General features: G+C 43.6%; 1 protein-coding gene across 1 annotated transcript in view; it reads left to right on the plus strand.

Moving 5' to 3' along the window:
* The window catches only part of LOC310790957 (receptor-interacting serine/threonine-protein kinase 3-like), an 87,392-nt gene extending 63,713 nt beyond the window's left edge, over positions 1 to 23,679 (plus strand). Inside the window, exons 9-12 of the mRNA XM_083652670.1 lie at positions 11,813 to 11,951; positions 13,614 to 13,781; positions 21,560 to 21,607; positions 22,685 to 23,679. Of these exons, the coding sequence (XP_083508796.1) occupies positions 11,813 to 11,951; positions 13,614 to 13,781; positions 21,560 to 21,607; positions 22,685 to 22,950 (621 nt within the window). The 3' untranslated portion in view covers positions 22,951 to 23,679. The remainder of the gene's footprint in view (positions 1 to 11,812; positions 11,952 to 13,613; positions 13,782 to 21,559; positions 21,608 to 22,684) is intronic.
* Positions 23,680 to 24,471: the final 792 nt, after the last annotated feature.

Here is a 24,471-nt window from a genome sequence, read left to right on the forward strand (position 1 = left end):
CAAATTGACCCGAACGCCCTCGGTGTGACTAAAAGACGAAGACCACACGAGGGTTACGAATTCACAAATACATTTAACTCAATCCTACTCGCCTCGCTTGATTCTATCGCACCTTTACGTACTAAAATCCGCCGCCCTAAAAAACCCTCGCCACGCACAAAAACTGACATGCAGAAAACTAGAACGTAAAGGGCGCTCATCCAAGCTCGAAATCTATCGACTAGCTTGGAGTGATAGCCTATTGAAATACAAACTTATGCTCTGCTAGAGCCTCCTACCTATCAGATCTTATTAACACTAATAAAAATAATCAAAAATTTCTATTTGACACGGTCGCAAATCTTACTCGCAAACCCTCCCCCAAGACAAACTCTCCAATTACAGCTAATGACTTCCTTGACTTCTTTAACCGCAAAATTATCTGTATTAGAGATGAAATTAGCAACTCTCTAGTCAGGGGCGGACTGGGACCATAATTCAGGCCGGGCATTAGATACCATGCAGGCCAAGCCAACACACGCGGACACATTAAAAATATGGGCCGTTTGAAGCGAGATTTGGTGAATATAATGCTAACGTGATGTTACATGTTACCTATTTGCTCACTAATATAATTCAACATTGCCTAGATAACTGCAAGTATAATATGAAGACATAAAAAACAAAAACATGCCTCTGTACAAAAGCTTCACAGCAAACTTAATTTAAGGAAGAGTGCAGTGTCCTGTGTTCGCTTGTCTGAGGTTAAATGCAAATACAAAAAATCTAACTGCTTCAATAGCCTTACAGCTAGCTGATGGCTGCTAATAAGTTCTCCCAGCCTAGCAACGGTCTGAAGGCTATCTCCCCAAATTCTACAACAATGTCTTGTTTACTAACGTTCATAGTTGATAACGTTACAGCAATACAGTTACGGTTTCGTACTCACTGTAAGATCAAGTGTTAAACGTTTATGTTAGCTTATTGTTTTGAATAGAATGTTTGACTAGCTCACTGGAGCTAGCCTCGGTAGCCGCCGCCATGTTGAATAGTTAAAGAAAGAAAAACGCACAGGCGCCTCTCGGTGGCGTCACACCCGGTCTCGCCTAAAGCCCGCCCGTAGCTCACGCTGATTGGTTCGCCTGGGTGGCGGCCGATTTAAACTCCTATCTTGAGCCAGGTCCAGACGGAGGTGGGATTGTGAATTTGTGGAACAATGCCGCCCCCATCTGGCGGAGTCAGGCTATGCCTGCAGCCTGCCTGCCTGCAATCTGCGCAACTAAGAACACTTATACTGGCCTGCTGTTCAGTGAGTGGCCTGGCCTGCAAAAAAAGAAAAAAAAAGAAAAATTGCAGGCCATGCCAGGCCACGCCACCGGGCATCTGCCCGAAGCGCTCGATTACCCAGTCCGCGCCTGTCTCTAGTACTCACAAACGGTGTTAACCCCTCTCCTAGCCCTCTTGTAAGAACCTTAGAAGAGAGTACCATTACTCTCGCATTTTGAGACTATCTCTCTATGCGCTTTCTAAAATAGTACTTTCATCTAAATCTACAACCTGTTTATTCGACCCTCTCCCTGCAAAGTTGATTAGGGAACTTCTTCCAATATTAGGCCCCCACTTACTTAACATTATCAATAGCTCTCTCTCCTCTGGCATTGTCCCTGCCTCCTTCAATTCGGCTGTAATTAAACCTCTACTTAAAAAGCCAAATCTTTATTCTGAGGTTCTTAACAATTTCAGACCAATCTCAAATCTCCCCTTCCTCTCTAGACTACTTGCACAACTCCACTACTTCCTGAAATGAGTAGGGCATCTTGGGCCGTTTCTCAATAAGGGTTCTTGTGTGTTCTTGCATTCTTGTGTCCCTGTGAAACGTCATCAGTCGCAGCCCAAGTACTGTTCCAATACAAAGTTCACATTTCGCCAAGAACGCTTAAAATTGACGGATGTGTTCTTGACATGCCCACTTTACCGAGGATGTGCTGGTTTGTGACTTCTGTCAACTTGGCAAGGCACGTATCCCAGCATTCATTTCAGCATAAGTGGAGGCAGAACGCAGCAGAGAAGACGCCATAAGCTCCGGGAAGTTTTTTACAATTTAAAGTTTTTTTTCATCACTAAATTAATTTCTGATGACTTCTGATGCCTACAAGCAGGGTAGTAGGTTTCAATAAGTGCCACTTTACGGACATTTATAGCGAAAAATGGCAAAAAGCTCCAGTGCATAATTGGCTGCATCTAAATCAGCTGAGCTTTTTATTTGTGTAGTACTGCAGGCGGCCTCTGCACTGGTATTGCGCAATACCCTCAAGAACGCATCGTCTCAAACTGCCAACAGCGTCATGTGTGCTTGTGACCTAGCAAGTTAATTCTTCCAAGAACGACTAGCAAGAACGTTCTCCCCAAGAACACAAGAACAAGAACACATTCTTGGTATTGAGAAACGGCCTTGGTTTCCTTTCCTACACTATTGGATGAACTGATTAATGTCAGGTGTGCCTGATCACTGTTGTTGTGACTGCAGCAGTCAGTCACACCTGACATTAATCAGTTCATCCAAGCACGGACTTCGATACAAGAACGATCATAACATCCTCCTAAACCACTTAGCTAACTACGTAGGTTTCCGGGGCGCTGCCCTATCCTGGCTAAAATCATATTTGTCTGACAGGACCAGCGTTGGGGGTAACGCGTTACAAAGTAACCCGTTACTATAATCACATTACTTTTGTCGGTAACGAGTAGTGTAAGGCACTACTGTCGCTAAGTTCAGTAATCACATTACAGTTACTAATCAAACACTGAACTCGTTACTTGCATACTAGCAAGATAAGTATAGAGAGAAAAGATCTGTTTTAATAGCAGATCCTGTGCCCCATCAGACATGTCACTTAACTGCACAGCAGAATCACTCATGGTGCCAATATTTCAACTTTGTATTAGCATGCAAAACTGCACTATTAGTCACATAACTTTGCAGATAACTAACATCATGCATATAGAACAAGAAATCATTTTAACCTCTAAAACACATTGACAAACAAACAATTGACACAAAAACACCACTACCCCAGGGCATGCTGGGAGCTCTGTCCACTTCCTCTTCCACAGGTTACATTTCCCAGAAGGCTTTGCATAACTTTTTACACTCTGTTTTACAATTAAATCAGGCTAAAAAGTGTTAGATAGAAATAATATTTATTTGAACATGCAATTCTGGAATAGCGTATCTGAATATTGGACACTAGATTCAGAGTTAGCAAAGAAACCTTTAAGTTTGATGTTTCTAAAAAATCTGAACATTTCTTTTTTCACAGTGAAGGAATCTGTCAGAGGTGTTGGGATGAATGACAGTCCCTTGGAAAGTATCTGTTTTTCTGTGTCTGTGAGTACATGGGAAGATAGGTTGAAGATGAGGTTGTCAGGTGGTGGTGTCACCACCGTGCGTGCCAACCCCTCCCTCTTCCTCCCCCTCCCCCTCTTGCCCCGTCGGGTGCTGGCCACGGGTCGTCTGCTCTTTCCCGTAGCCTCTGCGAGGACCTGCTCGGGGGGGGGGGGGGGGGGGGGGTTGGGTTGGTTTGGGTTTCTTCTTCTTCCCAAAAAAACCGCGTTGCTGGGGCGCCTGGCCCTGAGACAGTTAGCTGTCGGAGGTGTTCGACCAGTCGCTGGGTGGTTGGTGTCTCATGGGGCGGGGGCGCGGTCCGCGCGTGAGCCACGGATAGACCCTTTCGTTCTTATAATCCGTGGTGTCTCTCCTGAACTTGGAGAGCTTCATCTCCAGCAGGTCTTGCTTGTATTTGTCGAGCTGGGTCTGGAGGTCTTGTACGAGGTTGTCATAGTCAGCTGTGTTGAAGGCGTTCTTGGATTCATCAACCTGTTTTTCAATTGAGCTTTTCACAGTGGGCAGCTCATCTTTGGGGTGCGTAATGATGAGCAGCATCAAGTCCTTTGAGCAATGGTTGAGGATCTCGCACCATCTTTGGCAGAATTCTCGGTTCTCTCTCCCGATGGTAGGTTCCAGGTGTACTCTCAGGCCTCTGGGGATCTTGCCGGCCCGGTAGTATTCGCTCAGGGTCTTGGCGTGTGACTCGAGGCGAGCTTCTTTCTTGTAGGAGTGAAGGAGGCTGAATTTCAATTTGTTGGTGTTCAACCCGGTTGCCTGGGCTCTGGTGATCATGTCGCCGGGAACGAGGATGTTCTCTATTTCCCCAGGGGGGAATGTGAAGGTCTTTGCTCTTACATCAGTCAGTTTGTTGATTTCATTAAACGGAGACATTCTTGGAGTCGGCAGCAAGTGGAACAAATGAGCAATAAGATAATAATAGAGTTACCACTGCGCTCAGGGAATCGACAGCCACCATCAGACAGGAAAAGTTTTGAAACCTACCTTATTACGATAGAGATTTGTGCTAATATATCGGCATATATGTAAGGTTTAATCAGGGCCGGTTCCAGAACAAGATGACTAAGGGTGCATCCTAGATAGCAGGGGGTGCAGATGCCCGGCCGAAGGCCGGGCCCGTTCGGGCGGCCGGCCGAACGGGCCGGCCCGTTGCATTTTACCATCATTTCAAGTAGAATGATACCACCCAAGCAAGAATATTTCAAGTGTTTCAAGTGCTTTACTGAAATATTTGGACCATATAATGATAATAGAATTATCTCAACCTTACATATAGGTGCCAAAGAACAAATAGAAACAACAATTATAATTCAAGTTTGAAGAGTAAGTGTGCAGCTGCAGCATGGAGATTTCATTGTACCTTTGGTAAGACCAAATAATCTCTTTAAATGCTGTAAAGTGTTTTAGCAAATAATATTATAACATAAATCTTTCAGAACATACAACACTCTACTAGGCTACTCAATATTTTTTTTAAATTACTCCCTGACCATCAGGCAGAACATCTCTACTGTAAATACTGTAAGACACAGGAAATATTGTGACTTGAGTTCACAAAGTGTGGTGTCTGACTGTCTGTACACTATACAGTAAGCCTGGCTATGCAGGTTAATAATGTGAACAACAATGTAATGAAAATAAAAAGCTCTAACAAAGGTAAGTCTGCCACAATGATATAGAAGTGGGTCATTTTTGTACTGTAGTCAAAATAAAGTGTCAGAAGAACTACACAGAGGTGCTTGTCTAGAAAGCTCTGTGTCTGTATGAAAAAGTAGTGTGTTCTTTCCCTATAGTCATCTGTGACCAAATGTGATTGTTTTTTAAGTGTCACTTGTATCCATTCATCTTTAGTTAGTTTTTTTTTTATATAGAATACATCCTGTAACCAACCACATCTCTCCATGCCCCTTGACAGTTTAGCTACACTAATCACCTGAGAAAGCCAGCTGCCTTGACAACTGAGCACATTCACAATAATATAAAACAGCAAGTGAGGAGCATCCAATATGTTTCTTAAACAAAACACTCTACTAGGCTACATTTCTGGGCTAGTCAATATTTTTTTTTAATTACTCCCTTACCATCAGGCAGAACATCTCTACTGTAAATACTGTAGTCAAAATAAAGTGTCAGAAGAACTAGACAGAGGTGCTTGTCTAGAAAGCTCTGTGTCTGTATGAAAAAGTGGTGTGTTCTTTCCCTATAGTCATCTGTGACCAAATGTGATTATTTTTTAAGTGTCACTTGTATCCATCCATCTTTAGTTAGTTTTTTTATATAGAATACATCCTGTAACCAACCACATGCATTGAGCTTCAGTCTTTCTGTCACAGAAGGCATAGCTGCCAGGGTCTCTCAAAATGTCCTGTGTTGTCCATTTGATGTCTAATTGCTCCACTTCATCCTGTAGAAATCGCCATACCACAGCAAAAGCTTCCAGGATAGTGGCACACTGACACCACCAGGGGGCCCCGGAAGAACCTTATTGGACAGAGAGATGGCAAAGGTTAAATGAAGCCCATAATAAATAACACAGGGCACAGTAAAATGGGATTAGATTTTAAATAGATAAACTATAGGCCCACTTAGTGGTACAGTATAATTTTAATAGCATTATTCAACATCTAGGTCTATATAGCTTACTGGTTGTATAGGAAACAGAATCATCTAATAATAATGGATATAACACTTAATACAATAAAATAATAATAAAAAAACTGTTTCTTACCCTCATTCAGTAGAGCTGCAGCCTCCTTGAAGATGTGTTGAATTTTCTCAGCAGTTTCTCCTTCCACTCTCCAGTGAACTTTTTGGCGAGGTCCTTCTCAACAGCAATCTGAATCAGATGGGCTTTTCTTCCATGCAACATGCTCCTTCTGTGTTCACTGAACACATTTTTCAATGTTGAGAATGAATTTTCACATGATGCAGTTGATGCACCAAAGGTTAAGCTGAGCTTCAGTGTTTCTATGACAGTTGGCATAGCCGCCAGAGACTTGCTGTATGTTTTCAAAATGTCCTGTGTTGTCCAGCTTGTGTCAGATTTGGCCATTTCATCCTGCAGAAAGCGCTGTGCCACAGTAAACTCCGCTTCTTTGACCTCTGTCCCTGTCAAGTCCAACAGTGGCCTCACTTTGTTTACATCCATGAAATGTTCACTCTCTGGGTGTAGGGCAGACAGGGCCTGTACTAGTTGGCTATTTCTTTCACTAAATCTAGCAGTCATTTCTCCCACTACAGCATCCAGAGTACTGAAATACAGCCTTTTGCACTCTGTCTTCTCTCCCACATCTTGGTGACGGTGACCAACTGGTGTATCCACCACAAAGTCTCTCAAGTGACTCATCTTTTCTTTTCGTCGTTTCGGTGGAGGGGCAGCGGAAGGTTCTGTCGTCTCTCTCTCTTTTGTGCATTTCTCCCAAAGTGTGTCAAACTTACTGTCACTTCTAAGTTCTTTCACACATGCAAGAGCACTTTGGACAAGTTGGACACCAGTGTAGAGGTCAGTGGATTTTGCTTGGAGTGAATTGTTGGGGGGCTCCAGCAAACTCAATATCTGATGTGTCATACAGGCAATAAAGTGGAAACTGGGCTCGCTAATGGCCTTCAAAAGCCTGGTGGCCTCAATTCGCACATCTGTTCCACTGGTCGGTGTGCGTTCGATCTCATGAAGCAGGTGGGCAATGTCATCACAGGACTTCATGATCACTTTCACTGTGGCCAGGTGGCCAGTCCACCGTTGCTCAAGCAGTCGCTTCAACTTCTCTCCTGTGTAGACTGCAGCTACTGTAGGTTTCCTGAAGAACTTGTAGAGAGAGTTACACACACTGAAGAAGTTCTCCAATGTGTTCTCAGATGACATGGCATGCACTATGACCAGGTGAAGCTGGTGATTAAAACAGTGCACATAAGGCACTTCCCTCTGTAGTTCTTCCTGTACGATTTTCTGCATCCCTCCATGTACACCTGACATGACACTTGCCCCATCGTAACACTGGCTTAGAATCTTCTGTGTATTCAATCCAATGTCTTCCAACTGTGACAAAACGAGTTGAGTCAGAGACCTGGCATCACATTGTTTAGTAGTTGCCATTGAAACAAGTCTCTCTTTCACACTGTTGGTGCTTTTATCCACATAGCGAAGCACTATTGAGATATTTTCACATCCAGTGGGGTCTTTGGTGCCGTCTACTTTTAATGTGTACCACCCATCTTCTCCTATTTCATTTACAATTTCCTCAGTTATGATTTTACTCATAAGTTCCATTATTTCATTTTGTATATGATTTGATGTGTATGAGGCATTGGCGGGGATGGTATCAAAAATATTCTTTAAGTCCTTGTCCTTTTTAAGTGTGTAATCCATCAATGCTAAAAAAAGACCACTACTTGTCTCACCTCTTGTATCCAACGCATCAACAGAGCCGCGGAAAGGCAGCTGGTTTACAGCTAGAAATTGAATGATGTCCAAAATAGCGCTCACATAAGTGCGGTTTCTCTCAAGCTGGTCTTCATTCACAAGTGTACAAACCTCCGTCCCAGCCTCTTCTCTCCGAAGCCTCTCCTTCCACAACGCCACTGATGTCATGTGTTCTTTGCTTGCTTCATGCCTTCCCAGTCCTTTATCACGGACAAGAGCATGGCGCCAGTTGTTATACCCACTCGCGATGAAGGCATCTGCATTATTATTATGGCCAAATCCGAAATGTCTACATGCGTAGCAAAACACGGCATCTTTTTTGCAGGAATATTCTAACCATTCTCTGTTCTTAAACCATGAACTGCAAAATGAACGCTTTACTCCACTGAATAGACTTGCTGGGTACTTGTGTAAACGTACTTGCAGTGGTTCTTCTTTTCCTAGGTCATCCGGTAACGTTACTTGACGAGCCTGGCTTCCGAGGGGTGGTGGCGGTGTTTGGGACGAGACAGGCGTCTGGTCTGGGGGTGAAGGCGGATGCTCATCAGGTGGGAGTGATGCACGGCTGCGAGTAGCAGGCGCCCCAGCTAAGTTAGCTTTTTCGGCTGGAGTCTCGCCATCGGTAACGTTAGTGTCTGCAGTTGTGGAGGCACTGGTGGTGTTCGGTTGCAAAGGTTTACACCATCTCCGAATATCCATGATCCATTTATTCCCTTTGATCGAATAGCTAGCATGCTGCTGGTTGCAAAGACTGCGGGTGCCATCTTGACGTGACGTGACGTGAAAACACGCAATGAACGTGCAGCAAGGTCACGTGCACTTGACAGTGACAGTGAAGTTTGTGAACAAAAGCAGATATTTTATTTAATTACTGTCGAATGAAAACTGGCAAATAGAATATGGTTGATGGTTCGTTACCAATGTTTTATATTATTATGATTATGATTATGATTTTTTTTTTTTTTTTTTTTTGTGATTTTTTTTTTTTTTTTTTTTTTAACCACTCTTTTCAACTGAGCATGCAAACAATTAAAATAAGGGTGCAATGCATGCTTTTGCACCCCCGTAGAACCGGGCCTGGGTTTAATGTTGTATTGTTAACTGGCAAATTATGTGACAATGCATCTCAGGCGATGTTACGGAGTAACGCAAAAGTAATGTAACAAGTAGTGTAACACATTACTTTCTCCATGCAGGGAGTAAACAAGTAAAGTAAGGCATTACTTTTTTGAAAGTAATGTGTAATGTTTAATACATTACTTTTTACATTACATTACCACATCCATTCTATTCTAAAGCATGGCACCCATTCTCTTTCTCTTTCCCCCTTCCCCTGCTCCTTCCACACCTCTCCTTCCCCGTTCTCTCCTCCCGCACATTTCCCATTTCCTCCCCACCTCCTCCGATTCCCTGCTCTCTCCTCCCCCACATCCCCCGCTCTCCCTCCCCCCTCCCTTCTCCTGCTCTCTCCTCTTTCCCCCTTCCCCTGCTCATTCCCCACCTCCTCTCCTCCCCAACATTTCCCATTCCCTCCCCACCTCATCACTTTCCTGCTCTCTCCTCTCTCACATTCCCCCTGCTCTCCCTCCCCTGCACCCTCCCCACCTCCTCCCTTTCCTGATCTCTCCTCCCCCACTATTCTAAAGCATGGCACCCATTCTATCCTATATTTTCTATATTTCTCTATCATATGATTGTTCAATGTGTTATTATTACTACTGCAATTTGCTACTGTTGTGTCAGCTAGCCCTCCTTTCCCTGTTCTCTCCACATCCCCAATATCTATACACATATACATAATATGTATTATTATTATTATAAATGTGTGCGTGAACCATGCCACATATTTAACACCATAGGTGTAGTGCCGGTAGAACGCGGGGGAACGGCGTTCCCATACTTCTCCAAGCGGTGTTTTGTGTGTCAACGTGTGTGTGCATGTGGAGCCAATAAAACGAGTGAAACTGGACAAAGTTGTCGTTCGTCTATATTCAAGGTGGGCTGAATGATTCACACAGCATCTCGTGGCTTGAAGGAGGAAGGAAACATTCCACCTTAACTAATATTTAAGGTGGGCTGAATGATTCACACGGTTCACACGGTATCAACTCGTGGCTTGAAGGAAGAAGGAAACATTCCACCTTAGGATCACATCACAGTAAAATTGACCAATCATATCGTCCCTAACAGTAAATGGGTGGGCCAAATCAGCTACGCACGGAAGCACACCGGTCCCAGAGCCGTATAATATAATCAAAAGTTACCGTTAATCACCAGATTGCAATTTGCATCGCCAGAATTCGCCACAAAATGGTAAGTTACTTACTAAAAATGCCAGCCGCCGTGCCAAATGATGATCAATTATGCCTTGTGCAACTTGTGTGATGCTTGAGAGTTGTTTAGCTTTTTGTGATAACTGACTCTGTCATGGGCTACTTCTGCAGTGTCTAGAGGACACAATAAGTTAAGTTGTGTGTGTCAGTGTAGTGTGTGCGTGCGGGGGGACCTGTGCTTGTGCCGGGGGAGGGGGGTGTTCCGCATAATAGGTGCGTCCCCCCACTTGTCCAAATAGCACTACACCTCTGTTTAACACACAATGCCCCCCATGGGAACTCAACAACAGAGACAAACCCCAGTGTGAATGTTTTGATGCCTTCTTTAACATTTACAAACACTTTACCCACACTTTCATCAAATATCTTTAAGATACATCACTCCTGACATCTTATCATGTGAACATTTCTGAAGCCAGAGTCTGATGCAGGGATTGACCACATGCATAATGTTTATCTGGGTGAGCTACAGCCCACCTCTTTTCGTTTCATTGTAATTTTTGTATTTAATTCATACATATGTATGCACGCTGTTCAGGGAAAGTTTGTCTCGTTTTCACTCTTTTACCAGAGTTTATCTGAAAAGGAGGGATCACTGCTTAGTAGCACCATTATGTGAATGTTTGCTGATTCTACAATATTCATCCACTTCCCATTCCCAAGGATAACACTGCTTCCCCCTTGTATCATGTCAACACTGTTTACAGGGAGAATCTACAGAAAAATGGAGGTTTTACTTTGTTTCGAACCAAGTGAGAGCTCTCGTTCTCACTCATAAAACCTGGGTTTAACAACCCTAACATGTCCCTTCTTTTATTCTGAAACTTCTCTCAGGAAGTGTCACAACTAACGCAGTCTAGCTTGACTCATTTTATCGCTGTTTACTTTCCCCTTGAGAAAGCTAGTAGGCGAGTTTGCTTTCCTTGTGTCTATATATACACATACATTTCAATTTTATGACTAAGCATGACTGAGGTCCGGTTATATATTCCCCCGCCTTGGGCGAGTTCGTCTATGGACTACAGGACAGCACACGGACCACAGACTCGCTGCCCGCTGCCGCCTGCCTCAGCATGCTTTTGCTGCTGCAACGTTCCTCCGTGGGCCAATTCCAGTCACAACAACACAACAGTCAAGTAAGTGTGTGGACAACACTGAAAGCATGCGCCCTGAGAGGGGCCACTCGCAACCAGCTCTCTATGGCTATGCTTTTTCCTTCTCTGTCCTACACATGTCTACTTCAGTCTCACACGACAACATATGTCTGCTCGCTGGAAATCAGAAGAGCAAGGGCGCCGCACCTGAGAGTAGATTATATTGCCGAGTCCAGCCAATCAGCGTGCAGGTGCAATTGCACCCAGGTGGTGCTAGTTAGTGTCTTAAAGAGTAATCCACGACAGATCAGATAATCTCATCATGAATGGAATTAATGAGGAAGAGAAGTCGACTGATAGGAAACAGATAGTGTTTTGAACAGGAAGTCATAACACAACTGGGTCAAGTGTGGGCGGGGCTACATGGTGAATAAAGTGGAAAATAAAAGTCCTTTAAAGTGACATAGGCTATAATGGGAATGGGGGAAGGATAGTACTGTGTCCGTGGGATAATGTCCATGTGAATTGTCCATGTGCAATTTCTGTCAACTCTCTTCTTTGTCTCTCTCCCTCTTTCCAGGACCAGGGAGAAGGAGGAGGAGGAGGAGAAGAAGAAGAAGAAAAAGAAGAAGAAGAAGAAGAAGAAGAAGAAGAAGAAGAAGAAGAAGAAGAAAGGAAAACAGAGCAGGTTACCATCCACACCCCTCAGCCTTCATCAGGTCAGCTCTTAATTTCCATCGATGTCATTCCATTCAAAAATTCATTATCATTCAGTCTCCATTATCATGAGTGGTTTTTATCCCCTTCTTCACCCGCCCCCCTTAGAAGTAGAAGTAGAGAAGTAAAAAAACAACTACACATAGAAATAGAATGTCATTCCAAAATGCTGCGCGGCCTCACCCGCAGCTCAGCTGCTGCGTGCCCTCGCCTGCCCTATTGGCGCATGCACATGGGTGTGCATGTGTCTATGGCCTCAATCTTCCCAAAAGCGCTAATTTAGCGTTTGCGCTCGTTTAACGCCGTGCGCAATGCAAATTGGGGGCGGACACAAGCGCATGCCTGTGATAACTGTACTGGGCATTGGCTGCCACAAGCCAAAGCAAGCGTTTCAGCGCTAAAATGTGGTGATAGATGGCATTATGCTATCGTCAGCAGCGTGCAATTACTTTGCGCTAAGAGCTTTGAAAAGGACCTCTTACGCGGGGTGTGCTGCACGGAGATTACCGTTGCGCTCCCAGTGCAGAGAGGTATTTGCGCAGTGGAAAGTGGAATTCCTTTTGGATATGTCATACGCACAGGCAGCCTTGCCACGCCAAGACATCAAATGATGCTGCTAAAATTGGGTATTAGCACATAATTCTGTGAGGCAATCAACTATAACTCACTGAGAAACTTTTATCACATCACAAAGAGGGAAATGAATTGAGAAAACTGGTTGGACAATGGACATAGGCTATTTACCTTCATAACCCAAAGGGTCATTGGCACCACAGACGATCTGTCAATAAGCTCCCTCTGTCCTTGCACGAGTGAGTACACTCTATTACGCATGGAGAGAATTACAGGCAGCATATTGCATGCCTCGCGCATTGCCTCGGGCAAACAGCCATTGCAAGACGGGAATCTGATTGGTTTTGATTGACGTAATGCCCAGCCTTGCCTGGCCACGCCTGTGAATAATTCTGGTAGTTAAGACCGCCCAAATCCCGTTTGCGCAGGCATTTTGCGGCGCAGATGATTTTGCCATGGCTCTAATTTGCCTTTGCGACAGGTGCCGTGAACGTTTCCGCATGCCCGCTGAGAATTGCATCCCCAACATATTTCGGTGCTGTTTTAACTTAGAAATCAGGGAGGTCACGTCTACTAGACAATTATATCACTTTTAAACAGTTACATTTCTGTATAAATCATTACAAGTAGCTCCCGTGAGGTGGGGATGCTTTTTTTTGCTGCTCAGCGGGGGAGCAAAACTCGGCAGAACACCTGGCGGATGGCGCAAGGCGGAATGCTATCTTCTGTGCCTTAAGGCACGCGCAAACAGTGTGCAAAGCGCTATTAGGGGATAGCGCCTGTCGGAAGATAGAGGCCTATGTGTGTGTGTGATCATGGCTAAAACTAAACTAGCAAACATACTTTTTTTATTAAAACGACATGACATTTAATTCACATTAATTGAAATTAATGTTAAAATTTTGAAACCAAATCTAAATGAAATTAAAATAAACATAATTAAAAATAAAAAAATACATGAAATGACTTGCTTTATTTTTCCTTATTGTGTATGGTGTTTCAACCAGTCTTGCGTTGTGATGTATTACATTGTCTCTTAATTAAAATTTCACAATAATACTTTTATTATACTTTTTATTACACGGAGATAGATGGGAAGGACTGGGAGAGAGTTGGGACAAACACGGAGAGTGATGTGTACTTCACGGTGAAAGATGATGACGACACCGACTGCAGTCACTCCGAGATGAACAGCAAGAGGTTGATTCAGTTACTTCTCGAACGGCTAGAGAAGAAGGAGAAGAAATCACCTGGTGCAGGTACAAGGGGGGGATAGGGAGTTAGTTAGTTGTACTTTGTTGTCCTTTGTTGATATTGATGGTGATGGTGATAAAGTCACAATGCCCTAAAATGACCTGTGTAGGCCTAAAAACGTGAAATGGGCTGTTATATCGTCGACATTTGGTAGATTGGTGTAACTTTTTGTTTCTGAGTAGTGGGTGACTATGTGCAAAGTTTGTCTACCTTGGGCCTTATGATTTCTGACGTGCATACATTTTTACGGAGGAATAAGAAAGAAAGAATAAACACAGCAATTACAATATGGTTTCCAGCCCCTAAGATTTTATCTGAAAAGAGAAGGAGGAGCACCGGCAGCAGTTTCCACTCCCCCCTGACCCCTCCCCACCTCCTGCTCTGCACCCCAACATGAGGTGCCTCCCCTCTGCCCCCTCCCCACCTCCTGCTCTGCACCCCAACATGAGGTGCCTCCCCTCTGCCCCCTCCCCACCTCCTGCTCTGCACCCCAACGTGACGTGCGACGGCTGCAGTGGGCCGGTGGTCGGGATACGCTTCAAGTGCACCGTGTGTCCCGACTATGACCTGTGCGCCTCCTGCTGGGCCAAGCGCCTGCACACACAACATTTCCTGCGGCGTATTGAAAGTGTCTATTATGAAAACAAAGCAACACACATTCAACTCATCATTGACGTATTACGAGGAGGACTGTGTTCTCCTATATTACATTAACATCGTCCCTATCCACCTTATTTCTAGATGCCATGATGCCTTACATGAAATATGGGTGCTTCTTCCGGTGTAATCCTCCCAGCACCCCCCGTTACCTTGCTGACACAGACACAGACACAACATACTTTAGCCCGTAGATCTCCGTGAAGTGAGCAACAATCTCCCAGTTTGACTTCCGGTTTAGCGATTTGAACACTAAACCCCCGTAGCGCGTCTAGCTTGGCAAACATCTCGTTGGTAAATATCCAGAGTTGTTCAAAGAGCAACAGAAATAGGGGATGTGATAGATACAATTATTACATTCCCTCAAATAAGTCGTCAAACGAGTGTATTTATTGTGACAAGCAACTTTTTTCCCCAGCGTCGGAGTTTGCGCAAGCTGCAACAATCAGTCACGTTCTGAACCGGACCTTGCAGCCATAATTATTTTACAACGGAGCATTAAAAAATAGACGAATGATATTGATGGTGATTGTGATGATGTCACAATGCCAAATGACCCGTCAAGGCCTAAAAATGTGAAATGGGCTGTTATATCACCAACATTTGGTAGATTGGTGTAATTTTGTTTCTGAGTAGTTGGTGACATTTCCAAACTATGTGCAAAGTTTGGCTGCTGTGGGCCTTATGGTTTCTGACGTGCATACAGTTTTACGGAATAATAAGAATTATAGCTGCTACGCAACAATTAAGTCGTGGCTGGGCACTGATGACGTCATCAGTGATGTCACAACACTGAAGACATCACTGATGTCACAACACTGAAGACATCACTGATGACATCATCAGGGATGTCACAATGCACACTTGCTCAAGTGACATCACTGATCATCATAAGTGTGTGTGTTTTCCCAGGATGGCCAGGGCATGTCCCACCGTTCCCCAGGATAAGCATGACTGGATGACATGCAGCAGATGATAGAACGCTCATCCATAAGAGACTTAAGACTTAATAATTATAGACTTAAAGCTGCATTCAGCGATGTGCCCAATTCGGCTGTTTTCGTTAAGTTTCGTTCGGGAACTCCCCCCTCCCCTCCCGTCTTCACCACGGCAGCGCGCAGTGCATCAAGGCAGCACATTTCTCCATTACACTATCATTAGTTACATAGCAAATGAAGCAAACGTTATATGTCATAACTGGTCTCCCCGCAATGACCGGTAACTTTACCATTTCACATTTTACTGTTGCATAACACATATTAGAACAAACATTACTGCAGAAAACATAACGAGACTTGCATGTCGAGAAGAAAGAATGCAACTTCAGCGTCGGACTTGAAACCCTTGGCTGTCTTCAGATTTCTCCAATGGTCCATGGCCTTAAATAGTCAATTTGAAGTGTGTATTCTATAAGGTTTATAGGCTAGCTCATTCTGTAAAGTTTGAACCGATACCTGGCCTGAGGCGGCCAGCTACTTGTGATTGAAGCTGATTGCTGTGGGAGTGGCTTAGGCCCTCTGCAGATCCTGTATGTCTTAGCATAGTCAGTCTACAGCGGCAGCTGTAAGCGGCACGAAGCCTCTGGGTATGAAGACTCGAGGGTACTAACTACTCATCTACCTAACTGTGTGTTTTCTCCCCATCCCTGTTGTAACATCAGTCCACAGACGCCGTAGACATGGCAGCTTCAGGTGTAGTAACCCCGGTAATCTTTCCTACCCTAAGCGCACAATTAGTCCTTTTACTATTGCCGGAGGTCTCTGGAACTGTCAGTCAGCTGTTAAGAAAACTGAGACCATCTCGGCTCATGCTCTATCTCAAACCCTCCACTTTCTAGCTCTCACAGAGACCTGGATCATTCCGGAAAACACTGCTACTCCTGCAGCTCTCTCTGCTGCTTACTCCTTCTCGCACACCCCCAGAGCCTCTGGCCGTGGCGGAGGCACTGGTCTCCTCATCTCTCCCAAATGGACCTACACTGTCACCTCTCTCTCTCATCTGTCTATCTCATCTTTTGAGTCCCATGTAGTTGCCATATCCCTACCCATCAAGCTCAACATTGTGGTAATCTACCGCCCGCCTGGTCTGCTTGGTGACTTTCTGGACAAGCTGGCCACCCTTCTCTCCGTCTTTCCTGAGGATGGTACTCCACTCATCCTTCTGGGCGATTTCAACATCTAGCCAGTAACCTTACAATATCTGCCTTTCCTTAACTTCTTCTCATCCTTTGACCTCTACCTCTCTCAATCTCCTCCTACTCACAAAGCAGGGAATGTGCTTGACCTGGTCTTCACCAGATCCTGCTCCACCTCTAACCTCACTGCGACTCCTCTTTCTGTATCCGACCACCACTTTATCACCTTCTCTCTTCCCATCCCCCTCCCCTCCTCCCACCCATCACCCCCTCACTCTACCACCACCCGACGCAACCTAAAAACTCTCTCACCTAACTCCCTCTCTTCTACCGTCCTCTCCTTGCTTCCCTCAGCCAAGCAGTTTGCTCTCCTGTCCACTGACGAGGCTTCCACCACTCTTCTATCCTCTCTCTCCTCCGCTCTTGATTCTCTCTGCCCACTCACCACTAAGCCTGCCCGATCCTCTCCCCCTGCTCCTTGGCTGACTGAATCTCTGCGAACTTATCGAACAGAGCTTCGGGCAGCTGAGAGAAAATGGAGAAAATCACATCACCCTGAAGATCTCTCTTCCTACCACCTTATCCACTCCAACTTCACCTCTGCTGTCTCCAAAGCAAAAACCTCCTTCTTCATCTCTGAAATCAAGACCCCAGTAAACTGTTCTCCACCTTCTCCACGCTCCTCAACCCTCCCTCCCCTCCCCCTCCCTCCTCCCTCTCTGCTGATGATTTTGTAACCTTCTTTACTAAAAAGGTGGATGACATCAGCTCCTCCTTCCATCCTCCAGGCACCCTCACTAACACTCCCGACTCCAATCCTGCTTCTCGGCCCCCTGTCCCTGGATTTCCTTCCTTCTCTCCCCTCTCTCCCGATGAAGTGCTTAAACTCATCAGCTCGAACCAAGCCACTTACTGCCCCTTCGATTCTATCCCTTCCTCTCTCCTCCAAACCATCTCACCTGACATATCTCCCTCCCTCACTACCTTCATAAACTCCTCTCTGTCCTCTGGTCTTGTTCCGCCTGCTCTAAAGACTGCAAGAGTCAAGCCTCTGCTTAAGAAACCCTCCCTTGACCCTACTGCTATTCAGAACTACAGACCTGTCTCTCTTCTCTCATTCCTTTCCAAAACCCTGGAACGAGCAGCGTCCAAACAACTTTCTCTCTATCTCTCCCAGAATGACCTCCTGGTCTGCAGTCCGGTTTCAAGGCTTCTCACTCCACTGAGACAGCTCTTCTTGCTGTTACAGAGGCCCTTCACACTGCTAATGCCTCATCCCTCTCCTCTGTCCTTGTCCTCCTTGACCTATCTGCTGCCTTCGATACAGTCAACCACCAAATCCTTCTTTCCACTCTGTCTGACCTCGGCATTTCAGGTTCTGCGCTCTCCTGGTTTGCTTCCTATCTCTCGAACCGCTCATACCATGTCTTATGGAGAGGGTCCCTCTCCAGATCCTGCCCTCTTACCACCGGTGTCCCCCAGGGCTCAGTCCTGGGCTTACTTTTCCTTCTCTATATCAGATCTCTTGCCTATGTGATCTCTTCTCATGGCTTTTCTTATCACTGCTATGCTGATGACACCCAGCTTTTCCTTTCCTTCCCCCCCTCCGACACTCAAATCGAGGCTCGCATCTCTGCATGCCTCAAAGACATTGGCGACTGGATGTCTGCCCACCACCTCAAGCTCAACCTTGGTAAGACAGAGCTACTCTTCCTCCCAGGGAAAGACTGCCCTCTCGCAGATCTCTCCATCTCCATTGACAACACCACTGTACTGCCCTCCCAAACAGCTAAGAACCTTGGGGTGATCCTCGACAACCAGCTGTCTTGCTCAGCCAACATAGCTGCGACAGCACGCTCCTGTAGGTTCTCCCTCTACAACATCCGCAAAATCCGTCCCTTTCTCACAAGAGAAGCGACTCACCTCCTGGTCCAGTCACTTATCATCTCTCACCTGGACTACTGCAATGTGCTCCTGGCCGGCCTACCTGCCACCGACATGCGACCGCTTCAGCTCATTCAGAACGCTGCAGCCCGTCTGGTATTCAACCAACCCAAATTCTCTCATGTCACTTCCCTCTTCCAGGACCTCCACTGGCTTCCCATCTCGGCTCGCATCAAATTCAAGACACTGGTACTGGCCTACAGGGCAGTACACCAGTCAGCTCCCCTGTACCTGCAATCTATGGTCAGGTTCCAAACCTCTCAGCGCTCCCTTCGCTCCTCCACCAGTGCAGGTCGCCTCGCCCCTCCTTCGCTATGGGGGCTCAAAAGTCGCTCATTCCGATCTCGACTCTTCTCATCCCTGGCACCTCAATGGTGGAACGAGCTTCCACCTTCGGTCAGGACAGCTGAATCACTGCCGATCTTTCGGAAAAGACTAAAGACACACCTTTTCAGGCTCCATCTGGGCCCTTCTTGATCTAACTTCTTTCTCTCTCTTTCTTAAAAAAACAAAAAACAAAAAAACAACTACTAACCTAAACTAAACTTGTACCACTGTTCCTTCAGAAGTTGTAGTTGTCATAGACTGTGCTCCATAGTTGATTGCTCTATTGCTGACAAGAATGTGTTATTGTAAGTCACTTGGGATAAAAGCGTCTGCCAAATGACGTAATGTAATGTAATATATAAATCCGGGTCTTGTCTTTCTCTTGTTTCCTTTTCTTCGCATCTGCTTTCTTTTCTTCTTGTGTCTTTTTACGCTTGCCAGCTGTGGAAGCCGTGCCTGGGAGTGCTTCCGCCATTGTTGGTTTCTGTTCCGTCTAGCTTCCAATGATGTGAACGCGCACAGAGGACCGCCTCTTTTGGGAGTTCTGCCTTCTGATTGGATAGAATTTGGCGACGACGCCAAAATCTTTCAGAGCTGATTCTAGTGAATGAGAGGCTCTTTGGTGATCATGTCATACACCAGATACCATACAATAGTGGTTCCTAAGCGAATATATAACTGTGTTAGACCTATTTTAACACAAAAACATCGCTGAATGCAGCTTTAATCATTTATTATAGTTGTGTTGGCTGTTGTGTTTTTTTTAGAGCTGCTGTGTTGACCTGATTGCTGATAACCGTCACCTGTGTGTGACTGATTTAGCTTAATTTCCACGGACAAATGCACACAAGAAGGGCATTTGTCCAAAACGTCTGTGCAAAGACAAATTTAAATGATTCACACCAAATCAAAATTTGGTGTGACAGATAAATGGTTTAGTTTTTTAATTTGGTGTGAATAGTCCCATACAGATAAATGGGTTAGTTTGTTTTCATTTTGTGTGTATAGTCCCATACAGATAAATAGGTTAGTTTGTTTTAATTTGGTGTGAATAGTCCCATACAGATAAATAGGTTAGTTTGTTTTAATTTGGTGTCAATAGTCCTCCCATACAGATAAATGGGTTAGTTGTTTTAATTTGGTGTGAATAGTCCCATATAGGTAAATTGGTTAGTTTGTTTTAATTTGGTGTGAATAGTCCCATACAGATAAATGGGTTAGTTTGTTTTAATTTGATGTGAATAGTCCCATACAGAGGAACACAGAAGTATGGTATGTCTACAGTCTGACACAGGAGGTTTTTCTAGTGAGGCAAGGGAGGATGGTCCTCCCTTATTTTGTTAGAAGAGATGGGGGATTTTGTATAATAATATATATATTTTTAATGAAATATCAGCGGGATATATTTGCCACAACACACTGGCTCTCATGCTATGTTGCTTAAATATATATATATATATATATATATATATATATATATATATATATATATATATATTTTTTTTTTTTTTTTTTTCTAAAAACGTTTTTCTGTTTTAAAGTTTAAAGCGGGAAACCAAAACAAAAAAACGATAAAAACCAAAAAACAATGAAAAACAAACGGAAAAACAAAAACAAAAAAACTGATTCCCCTAGTTTTTTTTATTTAAAACCATTGAAAATGGGTTATACTTGAGTACCCTGACCTGGTCTATTTATCTATAAAAAAAATAAAAAAAATGAATGTTTAATACTAATGTTATGTTAAATTATCTCTGTCTTAACCTGTTGGCACAGGAAAAGAAAACATACAGAAATACCCATTGTGATAGGTGAGCACATCAATAAACTATGTGTCATATTTATTTAGGTAAAAAATAAAAGTTTTGATAGCACAAGGGTTTTCTGGTCCAATTTTTTTTTGCCGCGAAAACTGCCGCGCTTAATATTGTTTGGCCCGCGACTCCTTATATTTTTCTGTATGTGGCCCACAACCAAAAAAGTTTGGCCACCCCTGGTGTACAGTCTGAGAAATATACATTTATCATGCCTTTTACTACATGAGAAACACATAAGTATGGTATCTCTACAGTCTGAGAAAGATACATTTATCATGTCTTTTACTACATGAGGAACACATAAGTATGGTATCTCTACAGTCTGAGAAAGATACATTTATCATGTCTTTTACTACATGAGGAACACAGAAGTATGGTATCTCTACAGTCTGAGAAAGATACATTTATCATGTCTTTTACTACATGAGAAACACAGAAGTATAGTATGTAACAGTCTGAGAAAGATACATTTATCATGTCTTTTACTACATGAGGAACACAGAAGTATGGTATCTCTACAGTCTGAGAACAATACATTTATCATGTCTTTTACTACATGAGGAACACATAAGTATGGTATCTCTACAGTCTGAGAACAATACATTTATCATGTCTTTTACTACATGAGGAACACATAAGTATGGTATCTCTACAGTCTGAGAAAGATACATTTATCATGTATTTTACTACATGAGGAACACAGAAGTATGGTTTGTCTACAGTCTGAGAAATAGACATTTATCATGTATTTTACTACATGAGGAACACATAAGTATGGTATCTCTACAGTCTGAGAAAGATACATCTATCATGTATTTTACTACATGAGGAACACAGAAGTATGGTTTCTCCACAGTCTGAGAAATAGACATTTATCATGTCTTTTTCATTTCATGTGTTGCAGCCTCAGGACCCCCGGCTGGAGCATCTGGTAGAACCTGGACGTCAGAAGGTAGGCGAAGTAACAGGAAATGAAAATCAGTTGTCTCACTATTCCTGTGACTGTTACACAAGCTTTCATACATCTCTTTTCAGACCAAAACAAATAAATTGCACGGCAAATAAAACAAACTAACCCATTTACCTGTATGGGACTATTCACATTAAATCAAAATTTGGACGTCAGAAGGTAAGGTGTCCAAAACGTCTGTGCAAAGACAAATTTAAATTATTCACACCAAATCAAAATTTGGTGTGACAGATAAATGGTTTAGTTTGTTTTAATTTGGTGTGAATAGTCCCATACAGATAAATGGGTTAGTTTGTTTTCATTTTGTGTGTATAGTCCCATACAGATAAATAGGTTAGTTTGTTTTAATTTGGTGTGAATAGTCCCATACAGATAAATAGGTTAGTTTCTTTTAATTTGGTGTCAATAGTCCTCCCATACAGATAAATGGGTTAGTTTGTTTTAATTTGCTGTGAATAGTCCCATACAGATAAATGGGTTAGTTTGTTTTAATTTGGTGTGAATAGTCCCATACAGATAATTGGGTTAGTTTTTTTTAATTTGCTGTGAATAGTCCCATACAGATAAATGGGTTAGTTTGTTTTAATTTGGTGTGTATAGTCCCATACCATACAGATAATTGGGTTAGTTTTTTTTAATTTGGTGTGTATAGTCCCAAACAGATAAATGGGTTAGTTTGTTCTAATTTGGTACACGCATACACATGCACATGCACGCGTACGCAAACACACACGCACGCACGCGCACACGTGCACACACACACACACACACACACACACACACACACACACACACACACACACACACACACACACACGCACCTTGTACTTGTATGGACTTATATCACACACACACACCTTGTACACAGAACACTTCTACACAAACCTGCAAATAAATACACATTGAAATGTACCACCATTGGTGGTGTATGCCATTTCCAAACCTCCATTTTACAACAGAACCCCTTGATCATATTGTAATTCTTCAAAATAATGCAGACGCAAGCGTGTTACAGCTTGATCTTATAACTCAATCATATTTCACTCCCTTTCTTCTCAGGCGTGGACTTTGTGAATAAATACCGGAAAGAGCTGATCAACAGAAGGATCCTGGTCACACCAATCTTGGATCACCTCCTGGACAAGGGCGCTATCAAGCAAGAATCTTACGACACTATCAGATTAAAACCTACCCGTCAAGATCAGATGAGGGAACTCTATGATTTACTGACAACAAATTATGCCAAACATGCCTTCTACGAATACCTTCAGAATGAGGAGAAGTTTCTTGTGGAAGAGCTCAAGGAAACTAATTGTGACGGTTAAATCTATTTTCAGACCAAACCAAGGTCTATTTGAGCCAAATATTTTTTATATGGAACAATTTTATATCATCAGGGAAATATCCATGTACCATATCTTTATGTGTTTCAACTTCTAAAAAATGCTGTTTGACCCATGGCTTTTATTTCATTCAATGTTAATATAAAAGCAGTTAAAGCCAGGCGCGGACTCCATAATCAGGCACGTCGGGCAAATGCCTGGTGGCCTGGCCTGGCCTGGCCTGGCCTGGCCTGGCCTGCACAATTTTTTTTCTTTTTTTGTGTGGCCGCAGTCAGGCCACTCACTGAACAGCAGGCCAGGCGCTGCCCACTGGTTTACTAGTGGTTTTATTACTTTATTAGTTAGTCTGAAGTAATAATTACACTTCAGGGTTAAAGTGGGTGCATCTCATTGTAAAATTGGACTCAGAAGCTCGGAACCATGAAAATATGGACAGAGCCACCGTGATGTCACTCATTCATTTCTGGACTCTTGTGTTGGAGCCTTGAGTTTTGCATTGCTCAACACTGTATAGGCTATAGGGTTAGGGTTAGGGTTAGACTAAAACCATTGTTGGCCTAATTTTTCAGAAACAAAGGTTGGGGCTTGACCAGAACACACTACCATGTCTAGGGGCTTGCTTAAACAGGAAGATGTTTAATGAAACTGATAATATGTCAATGTTTATTATTATTATTATTGTTATGACGTGTAGTTCTTAAGCCTGTGGAGAATAACACAGTATGCACGAACTGATCACTCTTCCTTAAATAAAGTTTGCTGTGAAGCGTTTGTACAGAGGCATGTTTTTGGTTTTACTTCTTCATAATATACTTGCAGTTATCTAGGCAATGTTGATGTTTCTATTAATGAACAAATAGGTAACATGTATCATCGCGTTAGCATTATATTAACTAAATCTGGCTTCAAACGACCCAGATTGGGCTTCAAACAGCCCAAATCTGGCTTCAAACGGCCCAAATCTGGCTTCAAACGACCCAAATTGGGCTTCAAACAGCCCAAATCTGGCTTCAAACGGCCCGGTAACACTTTACTTGGATAGTCCGTCTACAGATAGTCTACAGAGTATTAGTAACGTTTCAACAGCTTATTAGTTGACATTCAACAATTGATCAATTCAACTTCATCTGTAGATGTTTAACAGATGATCTATAGCGGCGATCCTCAAAGTCCGGACTCCGGTCCGCATCCGGACCGAGACACCGTCCTATCCGGACCGAGCCCTACAATCTACAAATCATTGATAACTTACATTTTCACGGAGCGTTTCTATTTTAACCGGCACATGCTTTTATAGTATTTACGGTACTACTGTTTATCTGCCAGGAAGCTCACAGACCAATGCACGCGCTGTAAATCATCACACGTGATGCTACTCGGCCAATCAAATAAGCGAATCGTTTCTCTCTGTTGCTTCGAGTGGTGCTGCTTGACACACGGACGGAGGGGAGGCGACGCGAGGCGAGAGATATTGAGATAGTAATTTCACATGGTGTGCTCAAA

This window comes from Poromitra crassiceps (assembly GCF_964638095.1).
Source record: "Poromitra crassiceps genome assembly, chromosome: 16".
Lineage (NCBI taxonomy): Eukaryota > Metazoa > Chordata > Actinopteri > Beryciformes > Melamphaidae > Poromitra > Poromitra crassiceps.